General features: G+C 39.0%; 1 protein-coding gene across 3 annotated transcripts; it reads right to left on the bottom strand.

The window, feature by feature from the left end:
- Positions 1-5326: 5326 nt before the first annotated feature.
- On the bottom strand, positions 5327-15872 carry mRpS2 (mitochondrial ribosomal protein S2). 3 transcript variants are annotated; one of them, XM_070087768.1, is made up of 4 exons: positions 15757-15872; positions 11783-11884; positions 9143-9429; positions 5327-6123 (listed from the first exon to the last, which is right to left on the bottom strand). In XM_070087768.1, the coding sequence occupies exons 1-4, from the start codon at positions 15866-15868 to the stop codon at positions 5764-5766; spliced, it is 861 nt and encodes a 286-aa protein (XP_069943869.1). In that variant the 5' UTR covers positions 15869-15872; the 3' UTR covers positions 5327-5763. The 3 variants fall into 3 exon arrangements, with proteins under 3 accessions (XP_069943869.1, XP_069943870.1, XP_069943868.1); XM_070087769.1 differs by lacking the exon at positions 15757-15872 and adding an exon at positions 13921-14061; XM_070087767.1 differs by lacking the exons at positions 5327-6123; positions 15757-15872 and adding an exon at positions 13921-15750 and having other exon boundaries at positions 9291-9429.
- Positions 15873-19687: the final 3815 nt, after the last annotated feature.

Below are 19687 nucleotides of genomic sequence, written 5' to 3'. Positions count from 1 at the left end.
AGTACAGTGGACCCCCGGTTAACGATTTTAATCCGTGCAAGAGGGCTCATCGTTATGCGAAATAATCGTTATGCGAATGAATTTTCCCCATAAGAAATAATGGAAATAAAATTAATCCGTGCAAGACGCCCAAAAGTATGAAAAAAAATTTTTTTTACCACATGAAATGTTAATTTTAATACACACAAACTGAAAAAGGCATGCACAATTACATGACACTTACTTTTATTGAAGATCTGGTGATGATTGATGGGATGGGAGGAGGGGAGAGCATTATCTTCTTACTGTTTAGAAGGGGAATCCCCTTCCATTAGGACTTGAGGTAGCAAGTCCTTTTCTGGGGTTACTTCCCTTCTTCTTTTAATGCCACTAGGACCAGCTTGAGAGTCACTGGACCTCTGTCGCACAACAAATCTGTCCATAGAGCTCTGTACCTCCCGTTCCTTCAAGACTTTCCTAAAATGGGCCATAACATTGTCATTGAAATAGTCACAAGCACGGCTTGCAACAGCTGTGTCAGGGTGATTTTCATCTATAAAGGTTTGCAGTTCAACCCACTCTGCACACATTTCCTTAATCTTTGAAGTAGGCACAATGGATTCCACAACTGGCATAGGCTTCTCAGGGTTAGCCCCAAACCCTTCAAAATCTTTCTTAATTTCCATACTAATTCTCACCCTTTTTACCACAGGGTTGGCACTAGAAGCTTTCTTGGGGCCCATGGTCACTTATTTTCCAGAAACAGCACCGAAAATACTGTAATAATACGAAATATTCCGAGTGTATGCTTGGATGTTACCGCGGAGGCTGGCTGGTAAACAATGGGACGGAGCGGCACATGTGAGGCTGGCTGAGGGCACATTGGACGCGTCTCGGACGAAAATCGGTATGCGGGTTTTTAATCGGTATGCGCGGCAAAAATTTTGCGATAAAAGTAATCGTTATGCGGAAAAATCGCTATGCGATGCCATCGTTATGCGGGGGTCCACTGTACCATTATAGAGGCCAGAACGTTGTGTAGCTTTAAAAATAGGTTGGATAAATACATGAGTGGATGTGGGTGGGTGCGAGTTGGACCTGATAGCTTGTGCTACCAGGTCGGTTGCCGTGTTCCTCCCTTAAGTCAATGTGACCTGACCTGACTGGGTTGGGTGCATTGGCTTAAGCCGGTAGGAGACTTGGACCTGCCTCGCATGGGCTAGTAGGCCTGCTGCAGTGTTCCTTCGTTCTTATGTTCTTTTACATTATGTACAGTACTAAAATTTTGAATAGCAATTACCATGCCTTTTTTGCCAACCTTTAAAATATGGGAGTTTTTTTTTTTTAATCAGGCTAATATATGCATTGGAAAGTGAAAAAAGGCTTTCACTTTACAGTAGTAGCCCAGACTCTAACCTGCTGCATAGGCAAGACCTGCCTGTACATAGGACTATTTTGTGATTGTAATGATTGCCTTTTAAAAGATATTAGCTATATTTTTCTGTTTTGCAAGGTCACAAATTAAATCATTAATAAACTTGTGAAACCATCGAACAGCATTGTTTGACGATATCTTCTGTGACCACTAAGTAAAAAATTGCGTGCTTTGAGCAAAATTATAATTTCCAGAATTTGATTATTATAGAAATGGTACCTTAAGAAATGAAGTTTAGGTACAGGTACACACAAATAGTTGCACAAATTATCATATATTGTATAGTACGTGTAAAATGTCAGCGAGTGATTTCCATTAAGGTCCTTGTAATATCTTATTATTTAAACCTTCCTAAACTCTTTCTAAAATCTGATTGTTATGATTTAATTTACTGAAGATTTTGCCAGACTTCATAGGGAGATCAGGGCAATAAGTTGATCCTTTTCCATCTAAATCCTCTGAGGGTGTTTGGTTTGCAGCAGTGTTCCTGGACAGTGCTGTGTGAGGTCATTTATTAAACTCGGATACCATTTTTACAGCCAACTGTATGTAACTCTCGTCACAATTATACGTATTGCATGTCTACCTCATCCTTCATAGTAGCTCTTTGCAGGCTATCAAAAAATTTAATTCGCCTTACCCCCTTGTTTGTGTACAACTTTAGTTGTGTTGAATTTCTAGCAAAAACTGAAAACATTTTCTGCTGGGTCCCTGGTCATGTGGATGTTCGGGGCAACGAGTAGGTGGACTCTGCTGCACGGTCAGCTGTACATGACCTCCACACCCCTCAAGGAAGGTTCCTTGATGTTGGTGAGGGGCTCTTGATTTAGGGAATTGGATCTGTGCTCCAGTTCTCCAAATTAAGCCTGAATGCCTTCCACATTCATCCCCAGGCGCTGTTAGGTAAGACACATATGCAACAGTTAGGTATCTTTATTTCGAAACGTTTCGCCTACACAGTAGGCTTCTTCAGTCGAGTACAGAAAGGTTGATAGAAGCAGAAGATACTTGAAGACGATGTAATCAGTCCATCACCCTTAAAGTTTTGAGGTGGTCAGTCCCTCAGTCTGGAGAAGAGCATTGTTCCGTTGTCTGAAACAATATGAAGTTGAAGTGACAGAATGGGGCCTTTATATAGTGCCAGGAGGTGAGACGTAGGTTGCTTTGGGAGGGCAGGTCCTTCTCAAACCCAGCCGTTCTCACTAGTAGAGGTTGTCGAAGTGGTCTGTACCAAGATACCCTTGTGTTGCAGTGATTACATCGTCTTCAAGTATCTTCTGCTTCTATCAACCTTTCTGTACTCGACTGAAGAAGCCTACTGTGTAGGCGAAACGTTTCGAAATAAAGATACCTAACTGTTGCATATGTGTCTTACCTAACAATCTGTCGGTATTTCATACCATTTTAATGTTCATTCTGTCAGACACTGCAACACAAGGGTATCTTGGTACAGACCACTTCGACAACCTCTACTAGTGAGAACGGCTGGGTTTGAGAAGGACCTGCCCTCCCAAAGCAACCTACGTCTCACCTCCTGGCACTATATAAAGGCCCCATTCTGTCACTTCAACTTCATATTGTTTCAGACAACGGAACAATGCTCTTCTCCAGACTGAGGGACTGACCACCTCAAAACTTTAAGGGTGATGGACTGATTACATCGTCTTCAAGTATCTTCTGCTTCTATCAACCTTTCTGTACTCGACTGAAGAAGCCTACTGTGTAGGCGAAACGTTTCGAAATAAAGATACCTAACTGTTGCATATGTGTCTTACCTAACAATCTGTCGGTATTTCATACCATTTTAATGTTCATCCCCAGGCGCTGTATAATCCTCCGGGTTTAGCGCTTCCCCTTTGATTATAATAATAATAATGACCTCCACATTTTATATAGGGGTATTCTATTCTCAGACTATTTTGCTGTAATCTCTAGAAGTATGTTGAGTGAGGTGGTAGAGGAATGGCTCTACTACTCTCTCTTTACCTTCCCTTCTTGCTGATGGACCCTCCTCTAATCCTGACTCTCATTGACTTCTTGACAACGACTGATTTACTCCACAAACTCTGATGATACTTTTCGCACTCTCCCCAGCCCTTTCTACCTCAATCTCTTGCTGCCCTTTACCCTTTCACCATCCACTACCCCGCTGTTATCCGTAACCTATTACTCATCCATCTCCCTTTTGCCACCTGATACCCTCGCTTCCTTCCTGCCCTGCAGCGCTGTATAGCCCTTGTGGTTTAGCGCTTCTTTTTTATTATAATAATAATGTAATCTCTAGCCACCTATGCAGTTGTTGACAACAATGATAGTCTGTGCTGATTTATAACAAATTATATTCTACAAGCCGTGTTTAGGTTTCTGGTCTTATCATTGATGTTGTGGTTGGGAGACTATGCTCTCCTATCTTTGCATCGGTCTCGCTTGTGGGGTATCTCGTGGAGAGGCGCCCAGTGCCACTCTTGTGAGAATTGTCGAGTTCCAATTTCAGTTTTACATATTCTATTAGACCATCCTGTCTGCTAGCAGGCATGTAGAATTTAGCTATTATGTCACTGCCATCCTAACTGCCCTTACTACCTCTACCTCTGTTATACGTACTCTTCACCCTCACTGGTCTCCAGTCAAGCACATTACACCTTTAGCACACTAAACCCTGCACCACTGTATGACCCTTATGGGTTTAGTGCTTAGGTATGATAATAATCCATCTCCTAGCCTTGGTCTTGTCCAAACCAGACTGTAGGGATTAGATATATTCGACTATTTCTGATCTAAATGTACATTTGTCAAAGAACATTTATTTATTGCCATTTGAAAGACTGCATGCAGTATCTAACCTCAGTTCATCGCAGGATAGACAATACGTACATTGGTTCATGATACGACAGTGTTAAGAATCATTACAAGTGGTATTAAGGACTTGACGAGCTAGTATGCCTGTGGCACACTGATACTACTGAATGATGGTAAAAGTGTTTTTGTAACCCTACCATGTTGGAAGATGGCCCATGTGTTGAAAAAGCCTTTTTTTTTTATTACATCCCATTATAGATCTAGGAAAGGGCCATGCCCTACCAGCTTGTCTGGGCCATTCTAAGATTTTTTTCTCTCCCTAGTGGGTTTAGTGCTTGGTTTTTTATTATAATAGTGGGACTTTAATAGTATATATATAGTTGCAATTTTTACAATTTATGAAATTTTTGCTCCGAACTCAGACACCTATTCCTGAACATATACACAAGGTATCCAAACCCAAATTATTGTGAATCGGTGAATTTCAATTTTGCCAATAATTTGTATGCTGTGCACTATCGAGTGTGCAGTTCGTCTTGTGTCTAGTTCTCCATTGTGTGCAGAGAGCACACACACTTCATTTTCAGTGCCTTTTCTTAGCCCTGATATGCTTACTGTGTTAGCCCTCATCACTTGACAGTCCCACATTTGCTGCAGACCATTTCTTAACTGACACTGATTTACTTCACCTGTAACACTTGTCAGTGTCCCTCCCTCAACACCACTGTTCTGCTCCCTGCTATGGCTGTCCTAGGTTCAGTGCTTAGTCTGATCACATGAACTTTATGGGTTTCCCTTCAAGGGAGGTTCCCTGATGCTGGTGAGGGGTTTCTAGACCAGGTAATAAGACCCGTTGGCTTAGCGCTTCTTTTTGATTATAATAATAATAAGACCCGTCCTCCCTTTCCTTGGATAGAACTGATTGCCTCTTGTTTCCCCTAGGAGTTTAGCATTTCATTTGGGTTAAAAAATACATAAAAATCTTAAGTCTGAGCACATCCTATAATTCATATAATGTGAATGGTAAAGTACTTTATGTGCATGTATTTATTGCACATCAAAAACTTTCCACAAAAATTAGAATTCTAAAGGATGAATTAAATAAAAAAAATATATAAAGAACACATTTATTAGATTCTCTAACACTGCAAAATGCACAGGTAATGACTGACATTATTTTTATTATTCACAAAAACCCCTCAAAGAAGGTTCCTTGATGCTGGTGAGGGGCTCTTGATCTAGGGAATTGGATCTGTGCTCCAGTTCCCTGAATTAAGCCTGAATACCTTCCATATCCCCCCCCCACAGGCGCTACATAATCCTACGGGTTTAGTGCTCCCCCTTGATTATAATAATAAAAAATTATTCACAAAAGATGCTCAATCCACTGACTGTATAACAGCACAAAATATTGTAGACGATGCATGAAATAAATGAGACTTCTAATTTAAGGGCTGTAAAACCTTAAATATATTCCTCCAATTACTTTTGTCCGTATTTCTATTTACAGTACAGCATTAATTTTGTTCACGCCTAAACATGCACTTAAATCAGTGTACACCTAACAATTCTTTACGTTTTTCCTTTCCTCTCAAAATCGCTGCTTTGAATAGGTTACAGAACAAACTAATGGATGCTGCAGAGTCATCATTACCAGGAACTGGGTATGTTATTAAGTTTGGGTTGCAATTTGTGTCCACAATCCCAACTGTTGGAATAAGCATTTTGGCAGCATCTCTTATAGCAGTGTGCTCATATATGACATTGTTCATAGTGTGAAGAAATATAATTAGGTCTGGGAGTCTTATCACAGATCCAAACTGGATGGTAGAGTTTGTGAGGACACCGCCCTGCCAGTAACGAGTGTGGGCATATTCGCCACACTCCTTTGCTGTATTCTCTATCATAACCTGAAATAAATATTAAACCAATGACACTATTAACCATTAAGTAATGTAAAGTCATATTTCAAAACTAATAAAAAAATTTATTAACCCTTTGACTGTTTCGGTCGTATGTATACGTCTTACGAGCCACCGTTTTTGACGTATGTACATGTATATATAGCACTCCTAAATTCTAGCAGCTTCAAATCAAGCAGGAGAAAGTTGGTTGGCCCACATGTGAGAGAATGGGTCAGTGTGCACCATTAAAAAAAAAAAAAAAATTCCTGCAGCATGCAGTGCATAATGAGAAAAAAAAACTTTTTTTTTTTTTTTTTTTTTAAATGCCAACTCTGTGGTCTACTTTCATACAGTATTTATGGTTGTATTCTTGTTTTCTTAGTCTCATTTGATAGAATGAAAAACATAGTAAAACCAATCAAAATCACCTCTATTTCTATGAAAAGAATCTTGAAATGGAGCTCAAAGTAGGGGGAAATGTTTGATTTTTGCCAATGTTCAAAAGTAAACAAATGATGTCATTTTCCAATAAATGTCCAAGTAGCCATTCTAATATGCAGTCATGAATGGGTTGACATTATTTACACAATTATTACAATACTGCAGTAGTCTGCATAACAGTAAATCTTATATTTTTTGTTTGAATAAAAATTCAAAATAGAAAGCAAGAGTAATATCAGAGGGGCTTGGAGATGTGACTGATAAACCAAGAAAATGTTATTTTAGAGCCAGGAATGTCTGCAATGTTCATTCTGGACCCTATTTTGAAATTGTCATATTTTTTAATTTTCGTGAAATTGGCTAAATTGCAAATTTCTGACCACGTTACTGGCTTAGCGCTTCTTTTTGATTATAATAATGATCTGACCACTTTATTAGGTAGTTGAAATCGGTAACTAGGCAGTTTCTTGTATTCAATCGATAGAAAAAATGGAGTTCTAAAGAAATAGCTGCGAGTTTGGTGGACTAGAACAATGGAATTAGCAGAAAATATGGCTCAAAGTGGGCGAAATCGCTGATTCGTAAATGTTGCCAAGATCGCTAACTTCATGAGAGCGTAATTCCGTCAGTTTTCCATGAAATGTCATTCTTTTGGTGTCATTACAACCGGGAAAAGATTCTCTTATCATTTCATAAGAATTTTTTTTTTTTTCGGAAATCTTGCGACACCAGAAGACACCTCAGGATTTGGGGTTGCGACAGTCAAGGGGTTAAGCTTCAATTTAATTTGTTAAAGGTATTTGGCCCAAACAATCCATCTTCAATGTCCTAACTTAAAAAAACTTACCAATCAAAATCTCATTCACGTACATCCTTTCAACACATCAACTTCAGGTTCCTTGACGTTTGGCTCTTGATATAGGAACTGGATCTGACCTACCTTTCCTGGGATGAAACCTGATTACTTCCAACATCCCCCAAATGCTGTAACATCCTATGGGTTTAGCACTTCCTTGTGAATAACAGCAGAAGCTGCCAGCAACAATGAAAGATCCCTTGCACCCAATAAAAAACAATGGCATTATTATACTTTGATATATGTATTTGCCTCCTGCATTCACTGACAAATTTCTTTCAACAGATGCCTTGACATGATCTGTTTTCTTATTTTGGGATTAATTTCATCCTTCACAAACCACTCTGCCAACACATTCATTGTGCTATTAAACATTTTAGCAACTTGGCAATTATACAAAACCCTAAAATAGTTTAATAAATCTAGAAAATATAAAGGCACTTTAAATAAAAAAAATTCTGCCCAAATGTGAACTGTCAGCCAAGATTTACCCTCATTCCCCACTATTTAATTTCAAAAATTAATGTGCATCAATATGCATAAAAAGTCTGTATTTATAATTGTAGTAGTACAGTGGTACCTTGAAATTCAGCCCTAATTCATTCCAGAAGGCTGTTCGAGTGCCGTTACCCACAAGGAGTAATGTAAATTAGATTAGTCCGTTTGAGACCCCTAAAAATACACTTACATAATTGTTCGAGTTGGGAACTGTTCAAAATTCGAGGTACCACTGTACACATTACTTTGCACACAAGAGGAGAATGATATGAATTGTACATTTTTGTCATTTTACACCTTCCACAGGATATGGACAGTACTAGAAGAGTAGCAGTAATAGTCATGGGAAGCACTAAACCCATAGGGGTTATACAGTGCCTGGGGGAATGGAAGGCATTCAGGTTCAATTACTATAATGAAATAAAGCGCTAAACTGAGGGTTACGCATTCAGGTTCAAACCAAAAAGGAGAAACAAAAAAGTACTCAAAGCATCCTGCATCAGAACCCTGATTCTTGTTTTTCATGTTGCAAAATATAAATAAAATTTCTTGACACCAGTTTTGTGAAATTTTATGTTCTATTAGCAAAATGTCCCTCAAGAGAGGTCCTTGATACCAGTGAGGGGCTCTTGACCTAAGAAACTGGACCTATGCTCCACTTCTTTGGATCAAACCTGAATGCCTCCCATTTCCCTAAGCAATGTATGACCCACAGGTTTAGCACTTCCCCGTAAATACGATAATATTGATATCCTTCCCTGCCCGGCGGCACTGTATGATCCTTGTAGGTTTAGTGCTTCTTTTTTATTATAATAATAATAATGACATAGTGGATATTCAACAAGTCCTTCCTGCATTACTGAGGAATTAATATATTCTTCAATCAATTTTTTCTTGGAAATGCTTTGCTCACAAATTGGTAACATATATACACAAATAACCCGCACATAAAAGAGAGAAGCTTACGATGACGTTTCGGTCCGACTTGGACCATTTACAAAGTCCATAGTGTGACTTTGTAAATGGTCCAAGTTGGACCAAAACGTCGTTGTAAGCTTATCTCTTTTATGTGCGGGTTATTTGTGTATCGTTCCAGTCACGGTATTGTGCCTTTTTTTTGTTATTTTTGGTAACATAAACATAGTATAAAGAGGATGCTTATTTAAAAAAAAAAAAAAGTTCAATGCCTCTAAAATACACACATTAAAAACAAGAAAGGCATCTTCTTACCTGGTGCTGAGGGATACGACCCACAAACAGGATGATGCCCCCACGAAATGCTATGTGTGCTGTGAAATTAAGTGCTTCTCGTAAAAGTGTTGCTGTTTGGTCCAAGTCAAAGATCAAATGACTAAGCCTTGATCCAAATATAAACTGTGACATATGGTCATTCAAGGACCCTTCCCTGTGACCAAGGTGAACACGAGCATTGAACAAGTCTTCTACAGTAAATAGTTCAGCAACTTTAAAAAAATCTGGGTACTTGAGGCTTTTGGCCATTTGTTCAGTAATAGCATCTGTGAAATAAAATACACAAAGAATTATACAAAGATACAAAGATGTTTCCTCAATATATATGTCCATGAAACAACTTGTTCTGTAATGAAATATTGCACCTAAATTGTTTGAAATGTAATTTTGTAAAAGCAAATGTAAAAAGATTTTGTTGTATAGTATTATCTTTGTAATACACATGACCAGAATGTAACTGAGCAGATATATAATTTAGGGACTCATTGCTGTATTTTAAGTATAGCAATATATTAAACATCTACAATATAAATTTTAAAATTTTCACTAAAATGAAAATTTTGATCACACTGGGATTTGGGGAAATACACTTGCAAATGCTGCGACACTTAAAATAGTCTAGGGCTTCTCATTTACCATATTTTCCAGCATATAAGGCATGCCTTTTTTTTCCCACAAAAAGTCTGGGGAATATCACCCTGCACCTTATATGCTCAAGGTCAGGGTCAAGGGTTACACTTTAACCCTTTGAGGGTCGACAGGCCCTCTCCGAAACTTGTTCTCAGGGTCGGCCAAATTTAAAAAAAAAAAATTATTTTCTCTTATGAAAAGATAGAGAATCTTTTCCCGATCATAAAGACACCAAAAGTTTGAAATATCACCCTGCACCTTATATGCTCAAGGTCAGGGTCAAGGGTTACACTTTAACCCTTTGAGGGTCGACAGGCCCTCTCTGAAACTCATTCTCAGGGTCGGCCAAATTTAAAAAAAAAAAAATTATTTTCTCTTATGAAAAGATAGAGAATCGTTTCCCGATCATAAAGACACCAAAAGTTTGAAATTTGATAGAAAACTTACGGAATTATGCTCTCGCAAAGTTAGCGGTCTCGGCGATGTTTACGCATCGGCGATTTTGCCCACTTTGAGCCCCATTTTCGGCCAATTTCACTGTACTAATCGACAAAAAACATGAATATTTCGCTAGAACTCCATTTTTTCTATCGAATGGGTGCAAGAAACCACCCATTTATGAAATTCAACTATCCAGTACAGTGGTCAGAATTTAGCAATTTTGCCAATTTCACACAAATTTCAAAAGATGCCAATTTCCGAATAGGGTCCAGAATAAACAAGAAAGACATTCCTGGCACTAAAATGACATTTCCTCTAGTCATTAGTCACGTCTCAAGGCCCCTCTTATATTCTTTTGCTTTCCACTTTGAATTTTTATTCTCACAAAAAATATAAGATTTACTGTTATGCAGACTACTGCATTAGTGTAAAAAATGGTATAAATATTATTGGTGCACTTGTGAAAGAATATTAGACTCACCAGTTGACGTGTATTGCACGCTTGACACGATTTGTTTACTTTTGAAGTTTGGTAAAAATCGAACATTTCTGCTACTTTGAGCTCAATTTCAAGGCACCTTTCATTGTAAAACCAGTCAAAATCATCTCAATTTCTGTAATATGTCTTCCATTCTATAAAATGAGACCAAGAAAACTAGAATACAACAATAAATACCATACGAAAATACACTGCAAAGTCGCTGATTTATTCCAAAAAAATGGTAAAAGTTTTTTTTTTCTCATTATGCACTGTGTGCTGCAGGATTTTTTTTAGACTGTGCACACTGACCACATAGACCCATTCTTTCATATGAAGGCCTACCAGCTTACTCCCACTAGATTTGAGGCCGCTAGAATTTATGCGTACTAGTACGTCAAAAACCCCTACGCGTAAGACGTACTAGTACGACCAAAACCCTCAAAGGGTTAAAGTAAGAGGGTAATTAGCCCTTGAATATGATTGCTGATGTACCATTATGATGCTTCTGTCATGCACCTTATATGCTGGAAAATGGGATATGGTCATCTTATGGATGGGCAGCCTTTGACACTGAGAACTGTTGTGCCATACAGAGTCAAATGGTCCTACATCTCTTGATTGAGTGCCCTGTTCATCAGAGAGCATGCCAACTTCATTTTAGATATTCTTTTTAACATCCAGATATGCTTACTTGTCTTCCCTCCTATATGTATGCCTCCTATATGTACCATCAATTTGCTGCATCAACTGTGACCCCTCCCTTTATTTTTCTGATGTTCTCTTCCTATTGCCTCTTTCTTTCTGTTACATTATAGTACATTTTCTTTTGTGCTCCTTCCTTGCCAATATGATAATATGCCAATAGGATAATGTTAAACCTAGCATAAAAAAGTACACTAAGGGTAAAGCAGAGGTGTTAAGGCATATTCATGTAGATAAACACTCTCCTGAATGAGAGGACTTCTGGGAAATCATGTTGCTATTTGGAAAACACTGTGTGAGTCACCTTCATTAAAAGATTAGCTAAGACCCAAGGAGAATATTTTACAAAATAAGAATACACCAACCAGAGGAGGATTCTTGGAGTTTCTCTAAAGGTTCTACAGCACTCTGCACAGGATTGGAAGAAGACACAATACCACGGTGCCACAAACCACGACCCATTCGCACTGTAAATTTAAGAGAGTTATTTTTCTCCTACACTTAGATCAACACTTTGTATGGAAAAACATGCTGTACCTATTTTCAAATAATTTCATGAACATTATGTTGCTTAATAATGAATTAAAAATATACATTTTACATTCTACAAAGCTGAATTCTTGCCACACTATTCTTACTCAATTCAGCGCTTCATTTCAATTGTAATAATAATAATAATAATATTCCTACTCGATACTAGACTGTATATTGTAAAATGGGTCAAGTAAAGACACTTAGCAAAGCCTTAAAGGGACCATGTTCAGCTCAAGTGTAAGTTCAACAAGTCTTTTATAAAATTTGCCTTATTGCAGTATTGAAAAATAGCAATATTCCACAGGGGTACTATATCATGTTATTCTAAGTTTGATCTTACTCAATTTACTTTACAAAATACTGTAAATGATTAAAATTATGTACAAGACCTAAATAAAAATTTATGTTTCACTTCGCTATCCACTAAGGACGTAAATTTCCTTACCTATTATCCCTATGATGTTCAGTAAAAAATAATCTAGTGAAAGTAGGCCACAAGGCTTTTAAATAATGGATATTTAAGGGGTTAGAAGTATTAGCTGACGTGACTATCAAACCTTTCATTCAGCCTAAGCCTAACTTTAGTGTATTCAGCTAAAAAAAACAAATAAACAAACAAACACAAAAAAAAAGACAAGGAACTTCGCTGCCCTGGCTGGGTATGAAAGCCTAACTCTGCTCCATCCACCTCTGGCATCATACAATACCATGATTTTTGAGAAGTTAGTTCCTTCTTTGACTGGCATTCTTATTGGGAGGGAAAACTACAGTCCCTATTTTACTCCCTGTAGATATTCCTTGATGCCAGTGAAGGTATTTTGATCCAAAGAGTAGGATACTTTTTAAACAAGGGGAAGCAATAAAATCATCAGGGTCATATAGTGCCTGGGGAATGGGAGGCAATCAGATTCAATCCAAGTGAGAATAAATCCAGTTCCTTAGATCAAGAGTCTCACCAGCCCAAAGAACTGGAACTACCATTCCTCTCAAATTGAATTTGCCTCCCAGTCCCCTGGCACTGTATGACCCATATGACTTGAGCTCTCTTCCATGAATGAAATAATAATACCAACAGGCACTCCATGATTCTTGGAGGAAGCTAGGTCACCAACCCTGGTGTAATGTGGACATCTCACTGTGCCTAGGTCTTCTGTCAAGTGGTCACCCTTTCCTTTTTTGGAAATGCTCTTTCCATTCTCTTTATATACCCATATGGGGCAGTCTTTTCCACCCAGACTACAAAGAGAATGATCTATACAACTCCATAATTAGTGTCTATATATGCTATTGTAAATGCTGAGCTTCTGTATCAAGAAATGTTTTTTTCTTTTTTCTGGTTAAATACATGTATGTAGGGTAGGTTATTTATGATACAGAGCTATTTAATCTCTATTATTCATTAGTGAGTAAAGTCTTCCGAGCTTTTAAGAATTTCTGTGTCTGAAGGTTACTAAACAACCTAGAAAATTTGAGTTAATGATATAAATTCTTGGTGAAAGAAGTCTCCCATACTCAAAACTTAAATAAAACATGATAAAGAATTCCAGCGTGAAATTTCTGGCCAAAAACTCTTAATAATGGTGATTTACTTAACTGTAATTTCATGTGATTAAATCTTACATGTGACAATGCATTACAGCCTAGTCAACTGCTTGACCTAAACCATATAACACACAAAATAACCAACATTTATCAAAGCTTGAACACTATGTAAATATAAATATACAAATAAACACACATAAACAAACACACACACACACAGACATGATGTACATACATGTATATACATATACACATAATAGGCGAGTACACTAGGGCCCAGGAGCTGGGACTCGACCCCTGCAACCTCAACTAGGTGAGTACATACAACATTTCTTATTTGCCTCTTGGTATATTTAAAATTAATTTCTACTGTAAAACCTCATGAACAACTGACATCACTAATTTAAAAAATCATATAATTAATCACCTGAAAGAATCCAACAATTAATATTTGGCCAAGTACCATGTGAAGGTATAGAGAATACAATTTTGTTCCTTCAGAACTAAGGTTTTCACAACTGTTAATGTCTTTAAGTATATTCATCTCCTTAACAATACTTTGCTTTCTTGCCTGGATTAAAGTTTCTTGCGATGAATTACCAGAATGGCTAGGCTCTGTGAAATTCTTAAACTCCATTGAATAGTTTTCTTTTTTCTGAACACTGCTATCCTGCTCTTCAAACAGCATATCAACTTGAGGAAAATGGAAAGTGGTATTTCTATTCAGCTTAACACATCCTTCCAAGTCAGACTCAATGTTCAAGAAGCAGTTCACACACACTAACACATTCCGGTTGATGTTATACCACCCGGAAGTCTTCATGAGTGCTAATGTCAGCGGATCAATGACAATTCTTCCTGCCGTCAAATCCCCAGGAACCATCACAGATACAATGTCAGTAAAGAGTTCGTGAGACCAGTGTATACCTGTCCGAGTTCTTGCCAACCTAATACCACCATACTCCTCAAAAATTTTACTAATATTCTCATATGCAGCAGGTTTGGATTCAGTTGTGTTTAGCATATCAAAACAACTGTTGGATTCCTCATTTTTATTTTTTGTCATATTCAAACATTCATATTCTTCACTTGAATAAGAATCCATTTGTAATGCAGCAAATTCAATGTGTGTGGAATGAAGGATGACTTCATTTCCTCTAACAATCTTAAGCACATCTTTCTGCTTCCAACACAGCATACTGTTATTACCTACACTTCTGCTATATGATGCAGAGATATTCCTTTCACTTATGTCAGTCGAATCACAGTTAGAAAACGTTCTCTCTTCTTCCTCCTCAGGATCACAGGCAATAAATTCTTGGATGCTTCTGTAATTAAACCCCAAAAGGTGAATAGCTTCATGAGCTATTATTCTTCTTAGGACAATATCACTCAGATATTCTATTTTGGTCTCACACAAGTTAACAACTCCAGCAAGGGGTCTTCCGTTCGTCACTCCACCAACCATCCCTAAGTCACTACGACACACCACTGAGTGTGCTACTGAATATTGGCACAACCTGCTGGCACGAGATGTCAAATACACTACAAAATTTGTGCCATCGTCGAAGCCTTTCCCCTCTGGCAGTGATTTATTAAGAGGCTGCAGACTGTCATAGTCATACACTTTTAAACCCTCCAGGTGTTCTGGAGGTATTTTAATGTCGCCACAGAAATCCCCTATATAATTTCTGGATATTTTAGCACATTTTCCAAAGTTTAAACCATCATAATACGTGGATCCACAGGCACTCTTCTCCCTCGGGATGTGGAAAACTGTCTTGTTATAAGTGTTCTTCAGGCTTATTAACTCTGCAATTGCTAAAAACGTTTTCTTAAATGTCTGTAGTAGCCTGGGAGGCAAATGTCTGTCCACATAGTCAACATGAACCTTAAGAGGCACTGAATACACATGTGGCACTGTGATCACTACCATCAACCACCACACATGGAAAATTTCCATTATCAGTTCTGTATTTTGAGTTAGACTCTCTCACTTAAAATTTATCAAACAGCATATATATATTTATCTCTCCATATATCTTGTATACACGAATTAATGTTGATAATGAATAGATCCATTGTCAGTCTCTCCTCCAATCACTGACTGTGATGCCCCGGTGTTGCCTCACTATTCACCAATTATCCTAGCTTGAACTCGCATCAGACGATAATAATCATAATATCCCAGTGATGATTAGTTTGCAAATTAGTGTTCTGTGAATCAGAATACACATAATTATCTATAAGAGCTGAAAATTACCAGATAGTATGAATAATTTTTTGCCAAGCGTTGCCATGTTCAGTGTTGTTGTTGGGCTAAAGGGCATCGCCGGACCAGGGACCGTATTATTGACAGGCTGCGGCAGCCTCATTACCGTTTAAGTGTTGTTAATTTATAGGGCTTAGACGGTCACGAGGCCGCAAAAGTGATGTTGATGGGTTTCAAGGCTGCGACGGTCCCTAAACCGTATGGAACTTATTTCCATCATCACACATATAACCAGCACGTAGATTGCTATGGATCCCATCACATATTGGATTACTCCTTCATGATCAAGTTGATATGTTAGCCAAGACGAGTACCCAGAAGGAGAATGTAGAATATAACTTTGGTATATCTGTGTCTAGCATTAGGAATGATATTAGGTGGCCTGGTGGCTAAAGCTCCCGCTTCACACACGGAGGGCCCGGGTTCGATTCCCGGCGGGTGGAAACATTCGACACGTTTCCTTACACCTGTTGTCCTGTTCACCTAGCAGCAAATAGGTACCTGGGTGTTAGTTGACTGGTGTGGGTCGCATCCTGGGGGATAAGATTAAGGACCCCAATGGAAATAAGTTAGACAGTCCTCGATGACGCACTGACTTTCTTGGGTTATCCTGGGTGGCTAACCCTCCGGGGTTAAAAATCCGAACGAAATCTTATCTTATCTTACCTTATCTTATCTTAGGAGAGAAGTAAATAATGAAAATGATTGTTATAGGAATGCATTTAGAAGCCTGAGTAGATCTATAACCCACTATGATAACATGAACGTAGATAAGTATGTTTATGGAGCAACTTGCAATGTGAACAGACTTACTGATGTTGTAGTGGCCAGGCTTAGGCTTGGTTACAAGTACTTCTGGCAGTTTGGGAGACACACAGATAATCAAACTAAATGTAAATTATGTGATCAGGCATATGGTCACTGTCTTGAACACTATGTGCTTAATTGTTCACTTATTGAAGAATACAGAGACAGACAGTATAATAACCTATGTGACATGTCAAGATATCTTATTAATGAAAATAGGATGCCAGATATACTAAGCAAATTTCCTAAATTTGCTTGTAACAGATAATTGAACAATAGATTATTATTATTATTATCACACTGGCCGATTCCCACCAAGGCAGGGTGGCCCGAAAAAGAAAAACTTTCACCATCATTCACTCCATCACTGTCTTGCCAGAAGGGTGCTTTACACTACAGTTTTTAAACTGCAACATTAACACCCCTCCTTCAGAGTGCAGGCACTGTACTTCCCATCTCCAGGACTCAAGTCCGGCCTGCCGGTTTCCCTGAACCCCTTCATAAATGTTACTTTGCTCACACTCCAACAGCACGTCAAGTATTAAAAACCATTTGTCTCCATTCACTCCTATCAAACACGCTCACGCATGCCTGCTCGAAGTCCAAGCCCCTCGCACACAAAACCTCCTTTACCGCCTCCCTCCAACCTTTCCTAGGCCGACCCCTACCCCGCCTTCCTTCCACTACAGACTGATACACTCTTGAAGTCATTCTGTTTCGCTCCATTCTCTCCACATGTCCGAACCACCTCAACAACCCTTCCTCAGCCCTGTGGACAACAGTTTTGGTAATCCCGCACCTCCTCCTAACTTCCAAACTACGAATTCTCTGCATTATATTCACACCACACATTGCTCTCAGACATGACATCTCCACTGCCTCCAGCCTTCTCCTCGCTGCAACATTCATCACCCATGCTTCACACCCATATAAGAGCGTTGGTAAAACTATACTCTCATACATTCCCCTCTTTGCCTCCAAGGACAAAGTTCTTTGTCTCCACAGACTCCTAAGTGCACCACTCACCCTTTTCCCCTCATCAATTCTATGATTCACCTCATCTTTCATAGACCCATCCGCTGACACGTCCACTCCCAAATATCTGAATACATTCACCTCCTCCATACTCTCTCCCTCCAATCTGATATCCAATCTTTCATCACCTAATCTTTTTGTTATCCTCATAACCTTACTCTTTCCTGTATTCACTTTCAATTTTCTTCTTTTGCACACCCTACCAAATTCATCCACCAATCTCTGCAACTTCTCTTCAGAATCTCCCAAGAGCACAGTGTCATCAGCAAAGAGCAACTGTGACAACTCCCACTTTGTGTGTGATTCTTTATCTTTTAACTCCACGCCTCTTGCCAAGACCCTCGCATTTACTTCTCTTGCAACCCCATCTATAAATATATTAAACAACCACGGTGACATCACACATCCTTGTCTAAGGCCTACTTTTACTGGGAAATAATTTCCCTCTTTCCTACATACTCTAACTTGAGCCTCACTATCCTCGTAAAAACTCTTCACTGCTTTCAGTAACCTACCTCCTACACCATACACCTGCAACATCTGCCACATTGCCCCCCTATCCACCCTGTCATACGCCTTTTCCAAATCCATAAATGCCACAAAGACCTCTTTAGCCTTATCTAAATACTGTTCACTTATATGTTTCACTGTAAACACCTGGTCCACACACCCCCTACCTTTCCTAAAGCCTCCTTGTTCATCTGCTATCCTATTCTCCGTCTTACTCTTAATTCTTTCAATAATAACTCTACCATACACTTTGCCAGGTATACTCAACAGACTTATCCCCCTATAATTTTTGCACTCTCTTTTATCCCCTTTGCCCTTGAACTATAGATATGTAGATATAAATCCATATGTATTCCTGTTAACTCTTTGGGGCCTAGTTCCTGGGCCTTTTGTGTTTCCATATGCTCTTGCGCTACCGTCCACAGGATGGATATGGGGTGCACAATAAACTAGCCACTTCGGTGGCAAAATCTAATTTAAAATCTAATCCCGCACGTAGGAGACCGAAATTTGTGATGACGTTTCTGACTGACTTGGACCAGTAACTAATCGATCTTTGTTGTGATAGAAACACAGGCCTTATCTCTAGGCTTTATTGAACATAGAATCTTCATAGTACTTCTGCAACAACAAAATATAATGACTAGTAAATCTAATAACGGCTTCTACAGGGATGGTGATGTCTTGCATATGTCAAGAGAAAAGTTATAACTACAGGCCACATATTTAAACTCACCATGTAATCTGCATCACTAATATATGGATATAAGTTAGTTTAGTTTAATATCTTTATTATGCACCCCATACCCATCCTGTGGGCGGTAGTCAAAAGATTACAAAGGTACATAATGGGTCCAGGGACTGGACCCCAAAGTTATGATAGCTGAACTAGTTACAAAGGTAATGAACTCCAGGTAGATCTGGAGGTTACCTGGTTACCTGGAGGCTATTCCGGGGATCAACGCCCCCGCGGCCCGGTCCATGACCAGGCCTCCCGATGGATCAGGGCCTGATCAACTAGGCTGTTACTGCTGGCCGCACGCAGTCCAACGTACGAGCCACAGCCCGGCTGATCCGGCACTGACTTTAGGTATCTGTCCAGCTCTCTCTTGAAGGCAGCCAGGGGTTTATTGGCAATTCCCCTAATGCTTGATGGGAGGCTGTTGAACAGTCTTGGGCCTCGGACACTTATGGTGTTTTCCCTTAGTGTACCAATGGCGCCCCTACTTTTTATTGGGGGCATTTTGTATCGCCTGCCCAGTCTTTTACTTTCGTAGGGAGTGATTTCTGTGTGCAGATTTGGGACCATTCCTTCCAAGATTTTCCAAGTGTAGATTATGATATCTCTCTCCCTCCTGCGTTCCAATGAGTACAAGTCAAGTGCTTCCAAGCGTTTCCAGTAGTTAAGGTGCTTGACAGAACTTATACGTGCAGTAAAGAATCTCTGTACACTCTCTAGATCTGTGATTTCACCTGCTTTGAATGGAGATGTTAATGTACAGCAGTATTCCAGCCTAGAGAGAACAAGTGCTTTGAAAAGGATCATCATGGGCTTGGCATCTCTCGTTTT

This window comes from Cherax quadricarinatus, chromosome 23, assembly GCF_038502225.1.
Source record: "Cherax quadricarinatus isolate ZL_2023a chromosome 23, ASM3850222v1, whole genome shotgun sequence".
In the NCBI taxonomy this organism is placed as follows: Eukaryota; Metazoa; Arthropoda; class Malacostraca; order Decapoda; family Parastacidae; genus Cherax; species Cherax quadricarinatus.
Note: the sequence above shows the minus strand (reverse complement) of the source record. Positions and strands in the feature narration are given on the sequence as shown.